The 22728-nt window shown below is 35.3% G+C and overlaps 1 protein-coding gene across 2 annotated transcripts in view; it reads left to right on the top strand.

The window, feature by feature from the left end:
- Positions 1 to 22728, top strand: part of LOC136039474 (protein still life, isoform SIF type 1-like) — a 263198-nt gene that overhangs the window by 139398 nt on the left and 101072 nt on the right. For both annotated transcript variants that reach the window (XM_065723265.1, XM_065723255.1), the window contains 3 exons: positions 940 to 1083; positions 6168 to 6350; positions 21433 to 21699. In XM_065723265.1, the coding sequence (XP_065579337.1) occupies positions 940 to 1083; positions 6168 to 6350; positions 21433 to 21699 (594 nt within the window). The remainder of the gene's footprint in view (positions 1 to 939; positions 1084 to 6167; positions 6351 to 21432; positions 21700 to 22728) is intronic.

Genomic DNA, 22728 nt, shown 5'->3' with positions numbered 1-22728 from the left:
GTTAAATTTCAAAATAAATAGAATGAAGTAAATTTGGAACGATCCTTGTGGTTGTGTAACAGATGATTTTGTTATTTCTAAATCCGCTCCGTGTTTTCTAAGACAGATCGATATTTTACTTGGGGAGCAATTTATTGATACCTGTTTCCAACATTTCCCACGGCTCGTTTCTTGGGATGCTAATTGCCACAGCTTTTCAAATCTTGGCAAACGTGAGGTGTATCTGATTGCAATTAAGTAAGGTTTGGAATTTTCTTGGAGAGTTCTTTGCTCAGCAAACAATGCCCTGGACTAAATAGAAGAAACTAGCTTATTTATTTGTATTAGTATTGATTAGTATGGAATAGTTTTTTTGTTTATCATTTATTCGGAATATTCCTACAATACCATTATTTTTTTATTTTTATACACTAGAAAATACAAAAATGCAAAACTTTTTTTTTTGCCGTAGCAAGGTCTCTTTCAGCGTAAAGGTCGCGTCATCTGGAAGCCAGGGGAAATGATTCTGTCCCGGTTTTGAGGGACACAAAAAAAAACACTGAAAAAGACTAATTTTTAAAGAAACTAGAAAATGTTTGACAGTGTTGTGTTTAAAGACAAAGCACTAACTGATCCTTAAATTCTACATCGATATTCTCTAAAGATAAAAACTAATGCCCAAAATGAAGAAAAACACTTTGAATTAATAAGCCTATATGTAACCAATTTGATTGATTCCATCCTCAAATGTACTTAAATACAATAATCAATCTTTAATGTGTAAACCAATACATACAAAAGGCATGTCTGTACTTAACTGATTCGGCACGTGAAAAGATCAAGTATGATATGTTAAACTTGTCAGCTGAACTTATTAACTTCTTGGGCCAAATCAACAGAATGGACGGAGAATAGTAAGATCTAAGTTAAAATTCGTATTGTAATTTTCAATATTACTAGGCCCCTTGCCAAGCAGAACTTGAAAATTGGGTTAACAGCATTCATAGCGCATGTGCAGCAGCCTTTGCCAGACACAGGGGAAAAACTGGAACTCTTCATCTCTTACAAGAAGAAATTTACCGTATTGAACGTTCTATTGAATCTGTAAGTATCATAATGTTTCTGTTCTCCAAAATGCATATCTTCCTTTCACATTCATATAAATAAATCTGGAAATGCAACTTTTAATATCGGAATAGTATGTTCAAAAAGAAACTTTTAACAAATAATCAACAGATTCTCCATTATCCACAAAAACCCAAAGCGCATTTTTATGTTTTTCCCTCTCCTATAAAGGTTATATTGAATAGCATAACGCATTAGAGTTAGAGTTGATGTAATAGGAGGAGGGATCAGTAGATCTTTCCTTTGAATATGAAAGGGGGGTGGGGAAACAATCTGGAAAATCTACACCTGAAGGTTTTGCTGTTTTAGTCTTCCTGAAATCCCTGAATGGTGGTTGAAATTCGGTAGTTCCACGCATATTCAGGAGAATTTCTTCATTTCTTACAATAAAAATTGGGGGGGGGGGAGGGAAATGGGACTCTTCATCTCTGACTTTGGCTTCATCTGACTTCATCAAGACTTTGATTTTTTTTTTTTTTTTAATGAATGCTGTAAGAAACCAATAATTTGAGAAAAATCACATAATTATCTTACATTTCAAAGAATGTATTAAAATGGGAATTCTTGTATATGCGCCATTTTATCTTTCCACTGTCCAATATTGCTGAGCATCTTCTAAAAGCCTTTTATTTTTATAGTTATATAAAATACCTCAATATTACTCTTTTACAAGCTGCCTAAGGCTGCAAAGTTCTTTTCTGGACTTTAAACGAAAATATTTCCACATTTTTAAGCCCTAATATTCAAAATTGTAACATAAACTAAATCAGAAAAATGTTTTGAAAATTACGAAACCCTTGGGATTTGTAAAATTCATAAATTTGTATCAAAATTGACTTCATTTTGATAACTTTTTTGTCACACTTCTTTAAAATGAGTTCATTTTCTTCTAGCCTACTTGATGCTTAATGGGATTAAGCCAAATCTAGTATTTTCTAGAAAAGTGATTAGCTTCCTCAAGCAAAGATCTTGCTCGCTAGAAATTTGGAGCCTCTATAACGGTCTGTGCTTCCTGTTCTTAAAAGTTTACTGCTTTTCTACGGAAATGAAGTTGTCCTACTGGAACTTTCTTGATGACAGTTCTCAAAGCTCTTATTTGAAGCAGAGCCATTTAAAGTTGTATTTAAAACAGCATTAGTATTTTGAAACTTCTTTTTAATTAGTTCTGATGCGTTATAATGCCATATTTTAATGTCAAGACTATGCTATAGAAAGATCTTCTCTCAGAACTTTTAATTCCAGCAATTTTTTGTGTTTAATATAACAGCTAACATTAAATTAAAAGAAACAACAGATTTTTAAAATATGAATTTTTAATTGTAAGATCTAAACACAAAATTAACGTAAATTTGACGAGAAGGGGAACTGCTCGCTTCCCCTTGACCCCAACCTCCCATTTTATTATGTGTTATAAATGCATTTTTAAACGTTTATTTTTTTTTAGAAATGATAATATTTATAGTTCAAGTTTCTAGAAAGACATTTAAAAAAGCCACTAGGTAATTTCACCCCAATTTCGTTCCAAAAAATATATCTTCTGCTCCAATCAATTTCAGCGTCACGTATGTTCTCATACTTTCTTACGATGATGGCTGGCAGGATTGATTTAATCATTGTCACTCACAAGTAATCTTTTATGCAATCTTCTATAATAAGACGGTCTGTAAAGACTATAAGTAGATCCTTGATAAGTTGGTCTAAATTTCAGAAGAAGAAAAATATTCTGGTGATCTAAAATGTCAATAAATTTATCTCCCAATCTCTTGAAAAATAACCCATTTACCTCAAATTCCTGTTCCTCTATTAAATTTTAAGGTCTCTCGTGTTAAGAAATGTTTTTGGGAATATTTTTAGGCTGAACAGAAACCTTTTAGACAGTCATGCAACCAAATTTAAGATTAGACTTTATGTCTCTGCAGTTAATTTTTAAGCTAATTAACGCATGTTTCACACTCTTTCTCCTATAAGGTCCTCTCCCCCCTTTTTGGAGGAATTAGGAGAAAGAGAAATCTTCCTCCCATCGCCCCTATGTGAGAGCGTCTAAATGAGCTGCTAATAAAAGTGTGATTTCATCTATTTTGCGAAATTGCAATTCCTGAAATATATTGGCGACTGGTGTTATCCTTCGTAATATGTGTTCTCAGTATGTTAACGAAAGATAAGAAGGAAATGGACCCCTTGCCGTTTACACCAGACGCAAAAGCCGTATATCTTTTAGCGGGAAAATCCATTTATTCAATTACTGCTCACAAATATTAATCGTAGTTCTTAATAAAAGCTTAATAAAAACTTATTTATGAAGCGTTAACAATTTAAGCATTAAAAATTTGGATAACAATGGTAAAATGCATTAACGATTTTCCGATTTACAGCTATCTGTATAGCTACTATTTCTCCTAGGTCAAGAGAAGAAAAACTACCCGCACTAAAATATGCTGCTGACAAAAAACGTTAGGATTTGCATACACTTTGATGCAATATTTTGCATACCTATCTTGGGCATAGCTTTGTGTCGACTGTTGATTATGTATCTTAGTCTCTCTTTTCTTTGTTTTTTCTTATGTATCGTAACTTTTTTCTATATAAAGGGAAAAAATAGTTATTTGCATTGCCCTCAAGTCTAGCAAGATTAAGTTTGAAAAAAAAACCTGAAGGACATGAAAAAGCGATTTCTTGTTTTAAAAGCTAAAAACACCTATTTACTTTTGATATACCTTTTAAGATAATATACGTCCACATCCTTAACTTAAATATAATTTCCGTTTTCTTATCGGAAAAGTACACCCTCTCCCGCCCTGAGTTATGGATAATTGAAGCTTTCTATCATATGTGTCACTTTTTAGCTTTTATAGCCAACTTTTGGGACATATGTATCAACTTTTGGCTTTAACAACTCGTCTTTGTCAATGTATGCGCTAATTTACATCAATGCTTGCAATTTCTGACAGAAATAAGCTTCAGCAAAAAAAAATTGATAAAAAAAAGCTTAGTCTTTCTTGTAGATTGGTTTTAAAATGTTTTCCAAGACAGTTTTTTTTAGAGAAATTAAAAAGCCATTGAGTCTAAGAAGAGCAGGAATGATGTCGAGCTATAATTCAAACCTCAAACAAACAGAATTTACTATCAATGCAAATAGTTAAAATAAATTAAGTTATAGATAACAGATATTGCTTTAAAAAAATAATTTACTTTAGAAACCTAAAATGAACGTAAATTAAAGTGAATGGTCGAATCAAACTTTAAAGGTACATAAATTTGGATATACAGGAATGGGACTACTGCCCCTAAACCTTTTAAAGGCTAGGGTGATTTGTGCATTATTGAAAAAGGTGGAAAGGTCCTCAGAGTTTTCAACTTCCAATCGAATGAACCACTCACAAGTTTCTGTGACCACCCTTTCTGTCTGAAGCGGATAGGGAAAAAAAGTTGTTTTTTGCTCTTTTCTGCCTCCGTTTCAGGCTCCGTTTTGGCAGACTCGATATACTTTTTTTTCTGAATCGGGTTTTTCTTCTAACGAAGACTTGACAAATAAGTTTTGTACCGATCGGGAAAGCAGTTTTTTGGCCATTGTTTCCCTTTTTGGACAGCGAATGTGCCTGAAACAATTTGTTTCTCCAAATTAGAGCCCTTGTACCCCCCACCCTCCCAAAAAATAATTTGTGACCTTTTTTATTCAAAGAATGATCTCTGAAAGTTCTGTCCACTACATTTTCCGTTTTTTCCACTATTAAACCTTTCTGCAAATAATTAGTAACTTGTATAAATTACGGCCTTTGCTCCAGGGGATTTAGGGGTGATGTCATCCCTTGAACCCCTGTATTTATTTGGCTTTTCCAGTATTCTGAATAAAATGCCTATTTAAACTTCTGATAATTTTTTGGGTTGTTTATCAAATAGGGCTTGGGAGGGGGGGGGGCTGGTGGACCTTTAATCAATTCTTACTCCTCAACTGGGCACTAGAACTTTATGATCGATTGACCCCCCCCCCTTCCAAGGTTAAACGACTACGCCTTCCATGCGAAGAGACTAGAGTAAAAATAAATAACTAATGCATAGAAGGAACATGACTCTTTAGTTAGATTATGGCGCTGCTGCCTCTGACTTTAAATGCGTAGTATTTTATCCGGGCTATAATTGAAATTTGAGAGTTATGCCCAGTTCACCAAGAAAGGAAATGTTTAGGCTACTCTCTAAACTTTAGAGTATCCCCCCTTCTCCCAGACACCTTGACCATGATCTTACTTTGTCAATGCCAGGTTTTTTTTACATTGACTTGTAACAATTTACCGTGGATACTTTGCACGTTCGCCACTTCCCTGACATATTATCATGGATTATGATCTTGTTAGCTACCTCCAAGTTTATTTTCAGCTTCTCAAAATTTTATTTTCAATTAGTAAAATTACCCTTGAACAGTGATGATAAAACCATTTCCTTGGCCCATACTAAATAACATATTTAAGTTGATGCACACGCGAGAAAAGACAATTATATCTTATAATGAATCACTAATTTCTTACGGCCACTTTTTTGCAATAGCTGATTACATAATTTTTTTTTCGTTGTTTTATTTAAAATCTGAATAAAAATCTTATTAAAACTTTATTTTCAGTTGGTAGAATTGCCCTTGAATAGTGATGATAAATCCATTTCCTTGGCCCATTTTAAATAATATATTAAAATTTATGCACACACGAAAAAAGATCTCATATCTTATAATGAATCTCTAATTTCCTACAGTCACTTTTTTGCAATAGCCGATTACATCAATTTTTTCTTCGTTGTTTAATTTAAAATCTGAATAAGTACGCGTATAATATTTTCATAAGGTTTTAATGCTGTTGTTACTGGATCTGTGCTGCTACATTTATTAATCAATCTCAAGTTCCGTGTACATAGTGGTACATGGAGTAAATATCTGGCGGTAAAACAAATAGGAAGGATTTTTGCTTAATCAGTTTTGATTTTTTTTTTCTCTTTTTATTATTAAGCGCTAAATGTTCTGTTGACCCAGTTTAAGCTATTACCCATACTTGAATAAATTGGTTCGTTTTTCCTATTAGGACAGTAAATTGCGTCACATGGCTGAGCTTCAGTGTTCGGTTGTATCTGATTCTGATTCGAGACGACAGATTGCAGCTCAAATCGCTGGTTGGGATGATACTTTGGAGCGACTCCATTGTGAACAGTTTAGATTGAGGTGCTACATGGCTTCCTTGCAAAGAGGAGAGCTACCTAACCCAAAGGTACAATTTCTGGTTCTTTTTTTAACTCAACTATTGCTCTGTTATGTAGCCTTCTATGTTCCTCTTTTTTAATATTAGATAGGTAAGATAACTAGGTAAACTGTTCTCCAGGAATCTTGACATATTTTCATCAACATATTTTTTATGGTGGTGAAGAATAGTAAGTACTTGAACCTAGGATCTAGCTCTGCTGCCGTTCCCCCTCCCCTTGTCGTATACATTGGCCAACTATAATATATAAGCCCAGACTGCCATTGAATTGTTCATTCAACATTCTATTAAAGATCTCATAACTGTGCATCAATTTACTAGATTCTTGCAAATTTCGGTACAATTTAATTTTTATATATTCTTGAATGATATGAAACCTTAGGGTAGAATAAATAAAGACAAAGGGATTTCGTCCCAAACTTTTATATGCCCGTTATTTTAATTTGAGGTGTTAACTTCGGTAGTATTTATTAATATGTATATTCTTAAATGGACGGCACATGGATCATAAAGATGCTGAAATTTTTATAAAGCAGAACAAATGCTTAGACCTGTGATAAACCGTGTTTTTTAATCCGGGCTGCAGCGGTAGCTAGCAACCTAGTAAGAGACTATCACGGTCCGTTCTAAGAAATAAAATAACCCAGAACTCCTAAAAATAGTGTCAGATTGAAAAACAAAGTACACTATTAGACCCGCCTTGTCCGAAACTCTAATATAGTAAACCTGCAGTTTCTTTGCTCGAACAATAAAGAAAATATGTTAGCTTGGAAAACAAGAAAAGTGGCTTGAACTACGATATTCTGCATCAATGGAATGTTGTTTTCCGTTTTTTTTTTCTCCTCGGCTAGCTTGGCGCTGAAAAATTCTAGAGAGCTGTTTAATGGCTCATTTTAAAGGAAATTGCTACATCTAGTGACTTTTGTAATGAACAAAAAATAGTTTAAAAATAGAATCGTCTTTTGCATAAGAAATGCATTTTCATGCACAAGCATGATCAATGACGTCATAATCGTTGGTTGTATAATCGTACACTACCTTACTGAGGATTGTCTCTTACTATTCCAACCAAGAATGTTTCTAATTTTGCAGTATTATAGCAAAGAACGAACTCTAGCCCATATATCTTAAAGAATGCACTTTAATCATCAATTGAATGAATTTCACATACATTATTTTAATAAGAGCCGATCATGTCCCATCCAAAGCCCATAACGCCTAAAAATAGAGTCAAATTGAGACACGAAGTATACAGCTCCTTGGTCTGAATAGTGAGGAAAATCCATCGGCTGGAAAAATAAGATAAGTGGCTTGAACTACGATATTATGCATCAAAGGCATCTTTTTTAGTCTTTTTCCTCCACTGCTTGTAGGGCAATGGAACATCATTGAGAGCTTTTAATGGCTCATTATAAAGCAAATTGATGTATTTAAAACTTTTTGTAACTATTGAAAATATGAAATGGACCTCAAAGAGTCAGACGGCTTATTTCCATTCAAAAGATAATTTTATTTTCTTTACTTTTAGTTACTATGTGCCGTGGTTTGTTTTTACAACTTCCCATTTATAGTGAACTTTAACGATCCTTTATATAATGTGTTTTTTAATATAATTTACTACAACTATCGCTGCAACTCGGGTCACAAACAGGAAAAAGCCTATTGCTTTTTCTTAGTTGGAACAGTAAGAGACGATCTTCGGTGTAGCACTATACTCTAGAAAGTAACTTTTCGAAAGATGCTTGTATTATAGTGACGTTTAGTTGAAATGGGCTGTGGCATGTTCTCTACTAAATTTCAGCCAAATCCGATGAAACTTCCATAGTGAAACTTCCAACTGCCACGTTCATAATGAACCATATCAATCCTTTATGTATTACTTTAATATTTCAGTTCCAATGGGCTAGAGTTCGTCCCTTACTTCTCGATATGACAATACTTCTTAGGAACTTCGAGCTATTATTTTTGTTACTATTGGATGTGTTTGCCTCTTACGACAGTTCAGCTACATCTGCAACCAAGACTAATTGCTCCACAGTTTCATGGAATAGTTTTTCACACATATAATCACGTCATGGACACCATAAACTAAATGGTATATTCTTATTACGAGTTATCACAGAACAGTGGACGTAGAGGACTCTATTTCAGCGTCAAAGGGATCGAGATCGTTACACTGTGTGGTAGAGATTGTTCTCTACATTAAACAGAAACTCCATAAGTCGGCAGGGTGTCTCTACAGTAAATAACAGCTTTTACCCATTCCTCCTTTTTACCTGTTTTTTTTTTTAAATGCGCTTATATGCTCAAATCCGTTTCTTGGAGGTCAGTGGCGAACACATATAGAGGGTCCTCGTCTAATTCAAGCCAATTGCCTAATGATTGTGGTGGACTTTCATTAACGTTTGAGGTCGTAATATACTTCTTTATAACTGACGGCTGTTTCGGAGAAGCAGATTCTTGCATAGTCACCTGATCAACTTCAGCATTATCTCATTCTCTAATAAGTTCACTACTACCCTTTTCATTTTTCAGTTGCGTTTGTTTGGTTTCCCTTAAGGAACTTTTCTGGCTGATTATTACAAAGGAGTGCTTTTTTTGGCGGTAATTAATCTTGGGATTTGCTACAAGTCAAATTCGTTGCCTCTTCTTCGCGAAAGATTTTTTCTTTTGTCTTTTAATCATTGTAATGACACACAGTCTTTACATGCTGACCCAATCTAAATGTTGAAACAAAGTCGGTAGAAAAAAAAAACAAGACATAAATTAGTTCTCCTGAGATCTATTTAAAACGTGGAAAGTCGGCCGACTTTTGACTTTGAATATGGCTCTATGTCTGATAAAATAAAATAAAAAACAAGTTTTTTTAACTGAAAGTAAGGAGCGATATTAAAACTTTAGAAATTACTCCGTATATGAAAGGGGCTTTTCCCTCCTCGGCGCCCTGCTCTTTACGCTAAAGTATTTTACTGTTTTAAAAAGTATTGTTGAGCGAAAGAGTCAAAATTTAGCGTAAAGAGTGACGCGTTGAGGAGGGAACAGCCCCTTTCATATACGGAGTAATTTCTGTTCGTTTTAGTTTTAATATCGCTCCTTACTTTCAGTTAAATAAACTTTTTTTTTTATTTAATTTCAGAACGTTACTGAATTAATCCATGTTTTGATTTTGGCCCTCCGGACATGAATAATTAAATTGAAATTTGAATATTAATTTATTTTTATGGGTAAATGGTTCTCTCATAGTTTTGATCGGACAATTTTGAGAAAGAAAGGAGCGAGGGAGTAGGCTTTGTTACCCTCTAATTTTTGGTTATTTAAAAGGCAACTAAAACTTTTAATTTTTTACGAACGTTTTTATTAGTAAAAATATACGTAACTTACGAATTAATTTACGTAACGAACTTCTATATTCGTTTGTTTTTATCACGTATATGAGGGGGTTTCCCCCTCGTCAGTACCTCGTTTTTTACACTAAAGCTTAAATTTTATCCCAATTCTTAAGAATGGCCCGTGAATCACAAAGGCCGTAGAATAAATAATTGAAATTAATAAAATCGCTTCAGCGTAAAAAATGATGTATTAGGAGGAGGTGAACCCCTCAGATGCGTAATAATCTCTGTTCTTTTTAAGTTTTAATGCTGTTCCTTACTTTCAGTTGAAACAACTTTTTCATATTTATTTTTTCATTGTTCTTTAAAAAAATGCTAAAAAATCCTGCGCCTCCTTTATGCCCCAGCCAAAAAAAATCCCCTGAAAGCGTCTGTACGCTTCCCAATAACCATTACTATATGTAAATACTGGTCAAGGTTTGTAACTTGCAGCCCCTCCCACGGGGACCGCGTGGGAGTTATTTGCCCCCAAAGACATAGTTGTTAGGTTTTTCGACTATGCTGAATAAAATGACTGTCTCAGAATTTTGATCCAGTGATTTTTCTGGAAAATGAGCGTGGGAGTGGGCCTAGGTGCCCTCCGATTTTTGTAGTCACTTAAAAAGAGCAATATAATTTTAAATTCTGTTAGAATGAGCCCTCTCACGACATTCTAGGACCACTGGGTCGATACGATCGCCCCTGAAAAAAAACAAAAAAAAACAAATAAACGCATCCGTGATCTGTCTTGTGGCAAAAAAAAAAATATGCAAAATTCCACATTTTTGTAGATAGGACCTTAAAATTTCTACTGTAGGGTTCTCTGATACGCTAAATCTGATGATGTGATTTTCGTTAAGATTTTGTGACTTTTAAGGGGTATTTCCCCCTATTTTCTAAAATAAGGCAAATTTTCTCCGGCTCGTAGCTTTTGATGGGTAAGTCTAAACTTAATGAAACTTATATATTTAAAATCAGCATTAAAATGCAATTCTTTTGATTTAACTATTGTTATAAAATTTTCGTTTTTATGGCACTTGGTATTAACCAAGTGACATATAGCAATCGCAAATTCTGTCGGTCTGTCTGTCTGTCGGTCTGTCGGTCCCGGTTTTGCTACTTTAGGCACTTCCAGGTAAGCTAGGACGATTAAATTTGGCAGGCGTATCAGGGACCGGACCAGATTAAATTAGACATAGTCGCTTTCCCGATTTAACCATCTGGGGGGGGGAGTGGGGGGCCCGTTAATTCGGAAAAAATAGGGAAAATGAAGTATTTTTAACTTACGAACGGTACATGATTGACATAACCGGAACGGATCTGCTCTCTTTGGGGTAGTTGGGGGGGGGGTAATTCTGAAAAATTAGAAAAAATGAGGTATTTTTAACTTACGAGTGGGTGGTCGGATCTTAATGAATTTTGATATTTAGAAGGACATCGTGACTCAGATCTTTTATTTTAAATCCTGACCGGTAATCTATTGATTCTTAGAATTTTGTTAGAGCTCATACCATATGAGCTCTTGGCTCTTAGCTCTTTTTGTCTCGTCACAAGTGCCATATGAGATCTTAGCTCTTGTTTTAGAGTTTTGGTTACTATTGAGCTGGGTCCTTCCTTACTACAGTTCGTTCCCACGAACTGTTTGATTTTCGGCTGATTCAAACTTTGTTTTAGAATCTGCTGTTAAGTAACAGGCATCTGCTTTTATTCAAGTCTTAAATCTCCACAAATATCGTTTTTCTTTGCTTCAAGCATTTGGGCGTATGTAAGATAATGCCACAATTTCAGCCACCTCAGATAGATTATATCTGACTTCAAATGGCATAAAGTTATGGCATGCGATATATAGCACATTTATTCCTTATCGTTAAATCTCTCTTCAACCCCACTGCCAGCTACTCAGGATTGGCAGCTTTTAATCTGTAGTGCTTAAATCCAAGTGTCTTCGTACTTTGTTTGATAATCAGATGAATCTAGAGAATAGCCAAGCAACGGTTTTTCACCTACAACCGCAATGTGTTGATGCATTGACAGATCGGTGGCTTGTGGGCACTTGACAGAAGGGCAAATCGCCTAAAAACCGTCCTTTTCACCTGTAACTGCGGAAATGTCGATTTATTGGCGGATCTATGTTGAATGGATTCATGGTAGAAATATGGTAAATGCCATAAGGTACTGGCTTCAAAACTATTGGGGTTATTACCACTTTTTCTGAGGGCTAGTAGAAGGTCACTGACTTTTTTTTTTACCTAATGAAGCCATTTCGTCTCCAAACACCAGTGGTCCAGCTGCCAGCACAGTAGTTAACTATTAATTACCAAGGATTAAGGATATCAGCAAGTCATCTATAAGGCAAAAATAATATCTAGTCCGATCAGTCAATATTAGGTCAGTCAGCCTTAACTGCATTTTTTATTCCAAAAATGTCAGCCTAAATTTTCCACCCAGTAATCCTACTACTATCTGATTTATTTCCCTTCATTCCACTCCTTTATAATCTGATGCTATTCAGCATATTAACTACTTTACTTGTGCCTCAAGTCTTCCCTATTGCATAGTGACATTTCTGTAAACATGTCATGACTAACCTTCCATCTGGAAGTAATGGCATTCTCTCTCAGAATCTTGTCCGAATTAATCCCCTATTCCTTGTGAGCTCCAGGTCTAGTCAACCAAGATTGCTATTTGCTTGGTTCTCCAGTTGTGAATAAACTCTTACAACCTTTTTTCTGAGTTTTATCTAAGCTCCGTCCGATTACCGTCTCTATTAGTTCAGATCCAAATTTCGCTGCTACATTTACTCCATATCGGAAACGTAACTTTTTAACGACTACATCCCTCAAGCCTTGGCAATACTCTTTTGAAACATTTCCATTAAATTTTCTGCTTCATTGAGCAATTCTTGCATATGCTTTTCTGTTTCTCATTGGTGTTTGTATACATGATGGACAAGAAAATTAACAAAAAAAGGAAAAAACTGAATCGTTGGAAAAACCACATGTTCTTACTTCTGCTCTGGGTTTTTGGTCTTGTTTCCGAACAAAAGTATTCGCAAGCAAAACTACGAGAAAATAGTTGCAAAACAACTAACATTGTATAGCCGCAATCTTTGAAAATTTTTCTGTTCACAAATTTTCTGTTTAAATATCGCATCAGTATCAACTTATATATTTCAGTGTGCAATTAAGAAACATAAATTTTTACTAATTTATAAAAACGAAGCGCACTATTAGTAATAAGCTCTTCTTTTTCGCAATATTTCATTTTTATTTTCACTCAACTCCCCATATAAAGATATACAAATTTTTTTATTTTTCCTGAAAAGGATGGTCATGGATGCGTTTTAGTTTATATTTTTTATGGCACTTGGTATTAACCAAGTGACATATAGCAGTCGCAAATTCTGTCGGTCTGTCGATCCCGGTTTTTCTAGCTAGGACGATTAAATTTGGCAGGCGGATTAGGGACCGGACCAGATTAAATTAGAAATAGTCATTTTCTCGATTTGACAATCTGGGGTGAGTTGGGGGCCCGTTAATTCGGAGAAATAGAAAAAATTAAGTATTTTTTAGCTTACGAACAGTTGATCAGATCTTAATGAAATTTGTTGTTTGGAAGGATACCGTGTCTCAGAGCTGTTATTTTAAATCCCGACTGGATCTGGTGACATTGGGGGGAGTTGGGGGGGGCCTAGAATCTTAGAAAAAACTTAGAGTAAAGGGATCGGGATGAAACTTGGTGGAAAAAATAAGCACAAGTCCTAGGTACATGATTGACATACCCGGAACGGATCCGCTCTCTTTGGGGTAGTTGGGGGGGGGGTTAATTCTGAAAAATTAGAAAAATTGAGGTATTTTTAACTTAAGAACGGGTGACCGGATTTTAATGGAATTTTTTAGTTAGAAGGAATTCATGTCTCAGAGCTCAATTTTCAAATCCCGAGCAGATCTGTTGATATTGGGGGGAGTTGGAGGAGGAGAAATCTTTTAAAACGCTTGGAGTGGAAGAATCGGGATGAAACTTGGTGGGAAAAATGAGCACAAGTCCTAGATACATGATTAACATAATCCGAATGGATCCGCTCTCTTTGGGGTAGTTGGTGGGGGGGGTAATTCTAAAAAATTAGAAAAATGAGGTATTTTTAACTTACGAACGGTTGATTGGATCTCAATGAAATTTAATATTTAGAAGGATATCGTGTCTCAAAGCTTTTATTTTAAATCCCGACCGGATCTAGTGACATTGGGGGAGTTTGGGGGAGGCTTAAAATCATGGAAAACGTTTAGATTGGAGGGATCGGGATGAAACTTGGTGGGGAAAATAAGCAGAAGTCTTAGATACGTGATTGAAATAATTGGAACGGATCCGCTCTATTGGGGGTGGGGTAGGGTTAATTCAGAAAAATTAGAAAAAAATGACATATTTTTAACTTACGAAGGAGTGATCGGATCTTCATGAAACTTCATATTTAGAAGGACCTCGTGACTCAGATCTCTTAGTTAAAATCTCAACCGGAGCCACTGTCATTGGGGGGGGCAGTTTGGGGGACCAGAAATCTTAGAAAATACTTAAAGCGGAGAGATCAGGATGAAACTGGATGGGAAGAATAAAAACCTGTCTAAGATACGTGACTGACATAATTGGACCGGATCTGCACTCTTTGGTGGAGTTAGGGTGGGGGGGGGTTAATTCGGAAAGATGAGGCATTTGTAACTTGCGGGTGACCAGATCATAATGAAATTTGATATTTAGGAGGATCTTGTGCTTTAAAGCTCTAATTTTAAATTCCAACCAGATCCTGTGGGGTTGGGGGGAGTTAGAGGGGGAAACCGGAATTCTTGGAAAACGTGAAAATTGGGGTATTTGTATCTTACGAATAGGTGATCGGATATATATATATATATATATATATGTATATATATATATATATATATATATATATATTTATATATATATATATATATATATATATATATATATATATATATATATATATATATATATATATATATATATATATATATATATATATATATATATATATATATAGATAAAAGATCTTATGTCTCAGATGCTCCATTTTCGATTCGAATTGGATCAGGGGACATAGGGGGTTGGAGGAGGGAAACAGAAATCTTGGAAAACACTTAGATTGGAGAGATCGGGATGAAACTTGATGGGAGAAATAAGCACAAGTTCTTGATACGTAATTGACATAATTGGAACGGATCCGTTCTCTTTGGAGGAGCTAGGGGGTTTTAATTTGGAAAAATTAGAAAAATTGAGGTATTTTTAACTGAAGAACGGGTGACCAGGTCTTAATGAAAGTTTTTATTTAGAAGGAATTCATGTCTCAGAGCTCTTATTACAAATCCCGAGCAGATCTGTTGACATTGGGGGGAGTTGGAGGGGGAGATCTTTGAAAACGCTTGGAGTGAAGGAATCAAGATGAAGCTCGGTGAATAGAATAAGCAAATGTCCTTGATACGTGACTGACGTAACCATACTGGATTCGCTCTCTTTGGGGGAGCGGGGGGGAGGGGTTCAGTGATTTGGCGAGTTTGGTGCTTCTGGACGTGCTAGGACGATGAAAATTGGTAGGCGTGTCAGGGAGCTTCACAAATTGACTTGATAAAGTCGTTTTCCCAGATTCGACCATCTGGGGGGCTAAAGGGAGAGGAAAAATTAGAAAAAATGAGGTATTTATAACTTACGAGTGGGTAATCGGATCTTAATGAATTTTGATATTTAGAAGGACATCGTGACTCAGAGCTCTTATTTTAAATCTTGACGTGTATTAAGCCTCTGATTCTCCTTTTAAATCAATCTATTGATTCTTACAATTTTGTTAGAGCTCATACCATATGAGCTCTTGGCTCTTAGCTCTTCTTGCCTCGTCACAAGTGTCATATGAGCTCTTAGCTCTTGTTGTTTCTTACTATCAAACAGTTCGTGGTAACGAACTGTAGTAAGGAGCGACCTGGCTCAATAGTAACCGAAACTCTAAAAAACGGAATTTTGACACCAATAGTTATATCAAAAGAATAACATTTTAATGCTGATTTAAAATACATAAGTTTCATCAAGTTTAGTCTTACCCATCAAACGTTACGAGCCTGAGAAAATTTGCCTTATTTTTGAAAATAGGGGGAACATCCCCTAAAAGTCATAGAATCTTAACGAAAATCATACCATCATATTCAGAGTATCAGAGAACCTGACTGTAAAAGTTTCAAGTTTCATGGATCACGGATGCGTGTTTTTTTTTTTTTTTTTTTTTTTTTTTTTGTTGTTTTTTTCCAAGGGGTGATCGAATCGTCCCAGTGGTTTCAGAATGTTGCGAAAGAACTCATTCTGATGGAAATTAAAAGTTCTTGTGCTCTTTTAAATGACCCAAAGTATTGGAGGGCACCTAGGCCCCCTCCCACGCAGTTTCTCCTCAAAATCACCGGAGCAAAATTTTGAGATAGCCATTCTATTCAGCTTAGTCGAAAACCTAATAACTATTTCTTTGGGGACGACCTAATCCCCCTGAGTCCCCAGGGGAGGGGCTGCAAATTGCAAACTTTGACCATTGTTTACATATAGTAATGGTTGTTCTGAAGTATACAGATGTTTCAGGGGGACTTTTTCACGTTGGGGTGGGAGTGGGTCGGGGGAGTGTGCGACGTGGGAGGATCTTTCCATGTTGTAATTTATCATGAGGGAAGAGAATTTCCATGAAGGGGGCGCAGGATTCTCTAATATTGTTTAAAAAAAATGATGAAAAAATAAAATATAAAAAAATCACCTAGAAGTGATGAGTAGCATTAAAACCTCAAACGAACATAAAATACTACGTATATAAGGGGGTTCATCTAGTTCAAAATACCTTGCTACTTACGCTAAAGTATTTTTAGTATTTTAAACTATTTATTCTACGGCCTTTGCTATTCAGGAGTCATTCTTAAAGAGTTGGGATAAAATTTTTGCTTTAATGCAAATAGCGGGGTATGGACGAGGGGGCACACCACCTCATATAGGTAATAAAAATACACGAATATAGAAGTTCGTTACTGTAAGTTAATTCGTAAGGTATGCATGTTTATTCCTAACAAAAACGTTTGTACAAAAAAAATCTAGATGCATTTTCAAGTAATCAAAAATTGAAGGGGAACTATAACTCCTCCCCCATCCCTTTTTATCAAAATCAAAAGATTAAGACTGTGAGTAATCCATTTAGCCAAAAAAATTAATATGTAAATTTCGAATTAATTATTCATGCGAGGTGAGCCAAAATCAAAACATGTATTAATTCAAAAACGTTCAGAAATTATATAAACAAACAAGTTTTTTTTTAAACTGCAATTAAAGAGCGACAGTAAAACTTTAAACGAATAGAAATTATTCCGTATGTGAAAGGGTTTGTCCCCTCCGCTGCGCCTCGCTCTTTACATCAAAGTTTTTTATTGTTTTAAAAAGTTGAGTTGTGAGAAAGAGTCAAACTTTAGCGTGAAAAGCGAGGCGTTGCGGAGTGGACAACCCCTTTAATATACAGAATAATTTCTGTTTGTTTTAAGTTTTAATGTCGCTCCTTACTTGCAGTTAAAAAAAACTTTTTTTTTCATTTAATATTTGTTGTTTTCAAACCAGAGAGAATAGAAGATCAGAAGTGAGGGATCAACGTAAATTAAAATATATACTGCAATTTTTGAGTAACTAAAGAGACGGTGTCGCATCCAATTGGTAATATCAACTATTGTGGGGGAAGCCGAACAATTTTCTTCAAAAGATAGCAAAACTATTACCGAGTAAAAGTTCTGAGATTGTTGTTATAAAACTGTCAAAAAATAGATGTATATAGCCTGTCCGTTTCAAAGGCAGTAATTTCACGTGGTTGCTCGTTCGTCCTTAAAGATATATGCGGATGACGAAAATAAACGGTTATTAGTTACATTTACTAGCGTTGTTTAGGCTGTATTTGACTGAAATGATTCATTTGAGGGGTTAGGAATGTATGTACAGTAATGAATAATCGCCCACCAGCTACTGGGGGGGGGGGGGTGTCAGTGAGGATGCCTGAAGCTTCCAAAAATACCTTTATAGGCCCAAATTTCGTAAGTTTCAGTAATGAATCCTCCAGATAAGTATGGAAGGAGAGAATGGGGTAATTTTTATTCTCGCTTCAGGGAAATTCAAGGAGAATTTCCACCTTCAGAAAACTCCCCCTCCGTAGAGAATCCTCCGTGTAAAATTGGCTGTTATCTTAGTCAGCCTTTTGATCTTGTACTTGCAGTTACTCAAAATTCGAATTTCATATCAAATATATAAAATTAGTTAAAATCATTTTGCATACAAAAATATCAGTTATGCTGTAGTAACTACTGGTTGGGGAAGGAGAGTTCAGAGGAAGGGCCTTTGAGCAACAAACTAAAAAGTTCTTTTTACATCAAAGTTTTGAATTCTTTTTTATTTGAACTTCCTAAACATCTTGGGGGGGGGGAAGTTACTGCTGACTCACCCAACTTTTTCCCCTGGGAGCAAGTATTCTCATGGTTATATTTAAGAATAAAGGTTTAGATCTGTAGTAGTTAAATTGCGATCTATGATCGATTGTTGTCTGTGCTGAAGCTTTATGAATTTTCGATTTTAATTTTTAAATAATAATGAATGTATGTACAGTAATGTATAATCGCCCACCAACTACTTGGGGGGGGGGTCATTGAGGATGCCTGAAGCTTCCAAAAATATCTTTATAGTTCCAAATTTTGTAATCTTCAGTAATGAATCCTCTAATGAATCCTCCAGATAAGTACGGAAGGAGAGAATGTGATAATTTCTATCCTCGCTTCAGAGAAATTCAAGGAGAATTTCCACCTTCAGAAAACTCCCCCTCTGTAGAAAATCCTCCATGTAAAATTCCCCCTTGCTTATTAGTAACAACCGTCTAACGCACTCCCATTAAGCTACTTCGGCTTATCCGCTGTCACAATGTTAGTTACGATCGCATTTTCAAATTTAAAAGCATTTGAAAAATTTCCCCTGAAAATGCCTGCCGTGAACAATTCATCTGTCGGGAAACCCCTTCCGTGGAAAACTACTCTTCCATTGAAAATTCCTTTGCGGAAAGTTCCTCCTGTTGAAAATTCTCTCACGAAAAATCCCCCTAGAAAATCCCCCTGGAAGAATAAAGTTGTCCCTTATTCTTAAGTTGTATAAATTACCTAATTAATTTATTTTGATTACATATACAAAGAGTTGGAATAGGACTTGGATATCAAATTCATTTTAATATGGAAACGTTTAATATGTTTATTGATGATCAATATTTACTATTAATCAACCAAAGCAAATAGATGGGTTTCCTGACAGATTATTTTCCTATATTAAACTCATCTAATTATCAAAGTTTTGTAGCAGCAATAATAGAATCAGAATTCGATCTAACTTAAAGAGTGTGAAAGGAAAGTTTCCTCTTTGTTGTGACAAACAAAGCTTTTCTTAGACAATTTAATTGAAATTTAGTTAAAGTTTCATTGGGAACATCTCTCCTCTTTCGGGGGAAAAAGTTGAAACAACTTGTTGACTGAAAAAGGTAAGATCCTTCTCCGTCGAGTTGAAATACGTTGTTAAATTTTGTTAGAAAGAGAGGTTTCTCACAGGAGAAAGCTACACCATATTTTGTGTAACCAATGTGTTAATCTGGAAATATTAAAGACAAGACTGCAAGTAGATTATTTCCTCTCCAGCATGAGAGTAGTTGTTGTTTTGATGTTGTAAATATTCAAAGGAGAAAGGTTTGATTCGTATTTCTTAATTAGAAGTAGGGACTTTATTATAGGGCCTTTGGTTTTGCAAAAATAACAAAGATGACTAGAATTCAAATATGAAACCTGACTAATGTATAGAAGTGTCTGACCCAAAATAAATATTGTATCTCATGTTTTTTTTTCTAAAATGAGTTAAAAGTAAAATAAATCCATATGGGGTCTATCTTTATCCATTGGCCGTAATTGATTAATCATATTTACGTCATAGGACGTAGGGACGATCGGCCGTCATTGGCAAAGAACGTGTTAATATGTCCAACTACGTATTTCTTAGTTAAATCTTCGAACAAAAAACTTTACTTGAAAACACCAAAACTTTGTCTTTTGCATTCGTGTAAAATCGTGGGGAGGTTGAAACGTATCCTTTTGTTTTGGATACTACTACTATTAACAACCCACCGCAGCACCAAGCCACATAAGGCCAACACGGCTATGCACGTTCCTCCTCTATCTCAATTTATTCAGAGCCTGTCTCTTTACACCATCCCAGGAAATTCCCATTTCCCTTAAACATTTCCATAAGACGTCCTCTCACCTCAACTGAAGACGACCTGGTTTTTGTTTAGCCCTTGACAACTGGCCGAAAAGGACAATCGTTGGCAGTCTGTTATCCTTCATCTGCAGAAGGTTTTCTAACCGTCTCGATCGCTTTCTCATTATAGCCCTAGAAAGCGGGATTGAACTACTCTTTTCGTACAGCTTACTGTTTGAAATACGGTCAGTCAGTCTGGTACCCAAAACAGTCCATAGGAAATTTCTCTGGAAAACATCTAGCAAATCTTCCTCCGTTCTCCGGAGTGCCCATGTCTCAGAACCACACTTACCTTCCCTAAGGGCAGTTGCGCTTCCAAAATTTAAACTTTAAAATAGCCCTAGACACTACCACATTACTTTAAACTTCAATAACAGTACTCCTGTATACTTCTATTGATCTAGTATCTTGTATTGATCCTGCTAGTCTTCGGTACACAATAATATAATCAATAATTAGTTGTCTAACCTTAGTTGTCTAATGTTGTATTGGTTATAACTAAATTGTTATACCTGCAAAATTGCAGCAGTCTCTAGCAATTATTTTTTTTTCTACACCAAATGCACCTAGGCTAGAATACCATCTATCCCTATTTCTTCCGACCTGGGCATTAAAATCTCGTAATAAAAACACCATATTTCTGGGACCCTGTCTATTTGTCCATGTAGCTGTAAGTAAAATTTATCTGAGAACGATCTAGATAGGTCATGCTTTAAGAAAATTCATTTAAAGCCTTAATTTTGGAAACAAAAAATGCATGTGAATGACGTCATATTTATATACATTTTGAGAGCATAAATTGCATCATTCCACCCCCAAGAGTGGTCGCATCATTTTTAGTATTTGTGACACATGCAAAATTACACAAGATAACAAACGATTCTGAACGGCTAAAGAAAAAGGCATGAAACGAAAAACAGCCAAAGCCACATTAAATTGCAAAGGGAAACAAAATCTGCTGTTAGAAGACAAAGGAAAATTTCAATGGAATGAAGGAACGTGTTAGTTTAGTGTGCGTGAGTCTATGAAGGAAAAATAGAAAGAAGGACTTGAATTCACGCCAGAATTACTTTATTCAATTGAAATGGGTTTTTTTCTCAGCCTAGAATGAAGAGGGGTTATTTTAGAGTTTGCAAAGATATTCAGGATGTAGAAATTGAATTCACACCTGAATTTCTACATGATGGATGTTTCTTTGATGCCTTAATAGGTAGGAGGAATTGAATTCACGCTAAAATCTCTTAATTCTATTGGCAGGCTTGTATATATTCTATATATCAGGCTTGCATATACACATATAAATGTAGTGAAAGTTTTGAAATTAGATTCAACCGTATTAAATATGCTTTATTTTCTTTTTTAATTTTATAATTATATTTTAGGGTTTACTTGGCCATGTATCCCGTTCAACTAAAAGCTATCTTAACCGACTTGGTGTGTTCACAGTTTCTTCGCTCCACGCATACATTTGTGCTCGTTCTCCTTCCTTGCTCAATAATTTGCTAGCTGGAAGAGGAGCTACTAGAAGGAGGTCTGTTGCACAATCGTTGTCTCGTTCTAATTCCTTGGGTTCAAGACGGGGTCCTTCTCAGTCTCAAGAAACAGGGGATACAGAACGATTTTTTACCGTTAGTCTACCGGATGGTCAGGTGAGTTTCCTACATTAATCATTAACTCCCTTTTGCAGAAGTTATTACTGGTGGTCAAGACGAGTTAAAAGAAATTGGAGCAGTATTTTAAGTAGCTGAAAGGAACGGTTATAGTTAATTTTCTATATTAATTTATTGCATTACAAATTTCACTATCTAATAGGAAATTGTTTTTATAAATGCAATTTGAAATAAGGGTGATTAATTAGAGAAAAATATTAAAGGAATAATGGCACAAAAAAATGACAATGAATAGGCCGTTGGGTAATATAACGATTCCCAAGCTTTTGAATGACTCTAGGCAAGTAAATATGATTTTTAAAAAATAACCTACTGTGTTGGTTATTCTAGCTAAGGGTTTTCAGTTGTTTTTTTTTTTTTTTTTTTTTTTTTTTTTTTTTTTTTTTTTTTGCCCTGCTGAAGAGTCAGAGTTACCAATTCATAAACTTTACACTCCCGTTAGGGAAGCTAAACTATGTCAACTAAGTTTATAAATCTTGTTTTAGGTGCCACCTAAGTGAAAAGTGAAATTTAAATTAATGCAAACCCAACCCAAATTGGCACTAATGTAGTTTTTTTTTTCCCCCTTTACTGATTACATAAGTTAAACTTCAATCACTGACGAAATTGGAAATAGTTCACTGTAGAAGGTTCAAACAAAATTGCCATCAGCCGTGTGCCATTTCATAAAATTCCCCTTTGAATAGAAATCGGGTGTTGCCACCTTGAACTAATTCAAACTCCTCGTAACAGTTATTTCTCCGCTGGATGTCTTTGTTTATTTTTCTACCTAAGTTTCATTACGAAATCACTAATGGTCAGGTGCCCACAGATGAGACCCAGGGTGTTCATTGATAAAATCTCCATAAAAGTTTAAGTTGTGCTTCTTCAAAATAGGGGTGTACTTTAAAGTTCTGTTTCATCGCGTGGGGGGATTCGTCAGACAGTCAAATTTCGTGTAAATGCGCAGCTGTATGAACATAATTCGAACTTATAAGAGAAATTATAAGAGCCACGAGATATTCTGTG

Source organism: Artemia franciscana, chromosome 2, assembly GCF_032884065.1.
Source record: "Artemia franciscana chromosome 2, ASM3288406v1, whole genome shotgun sequence".
Classification (NCBI taxonomy): Eukaryota; Metazoa; Arthropoda; class Branchiopoda; order Anostraca; family Artemiidae; genus Artemia; species Artemia franciscana.
Note: the sequence above shows the minus strand (reverse complement) of the source record. Positions and strands in the feature narration are given on the sequence as shown.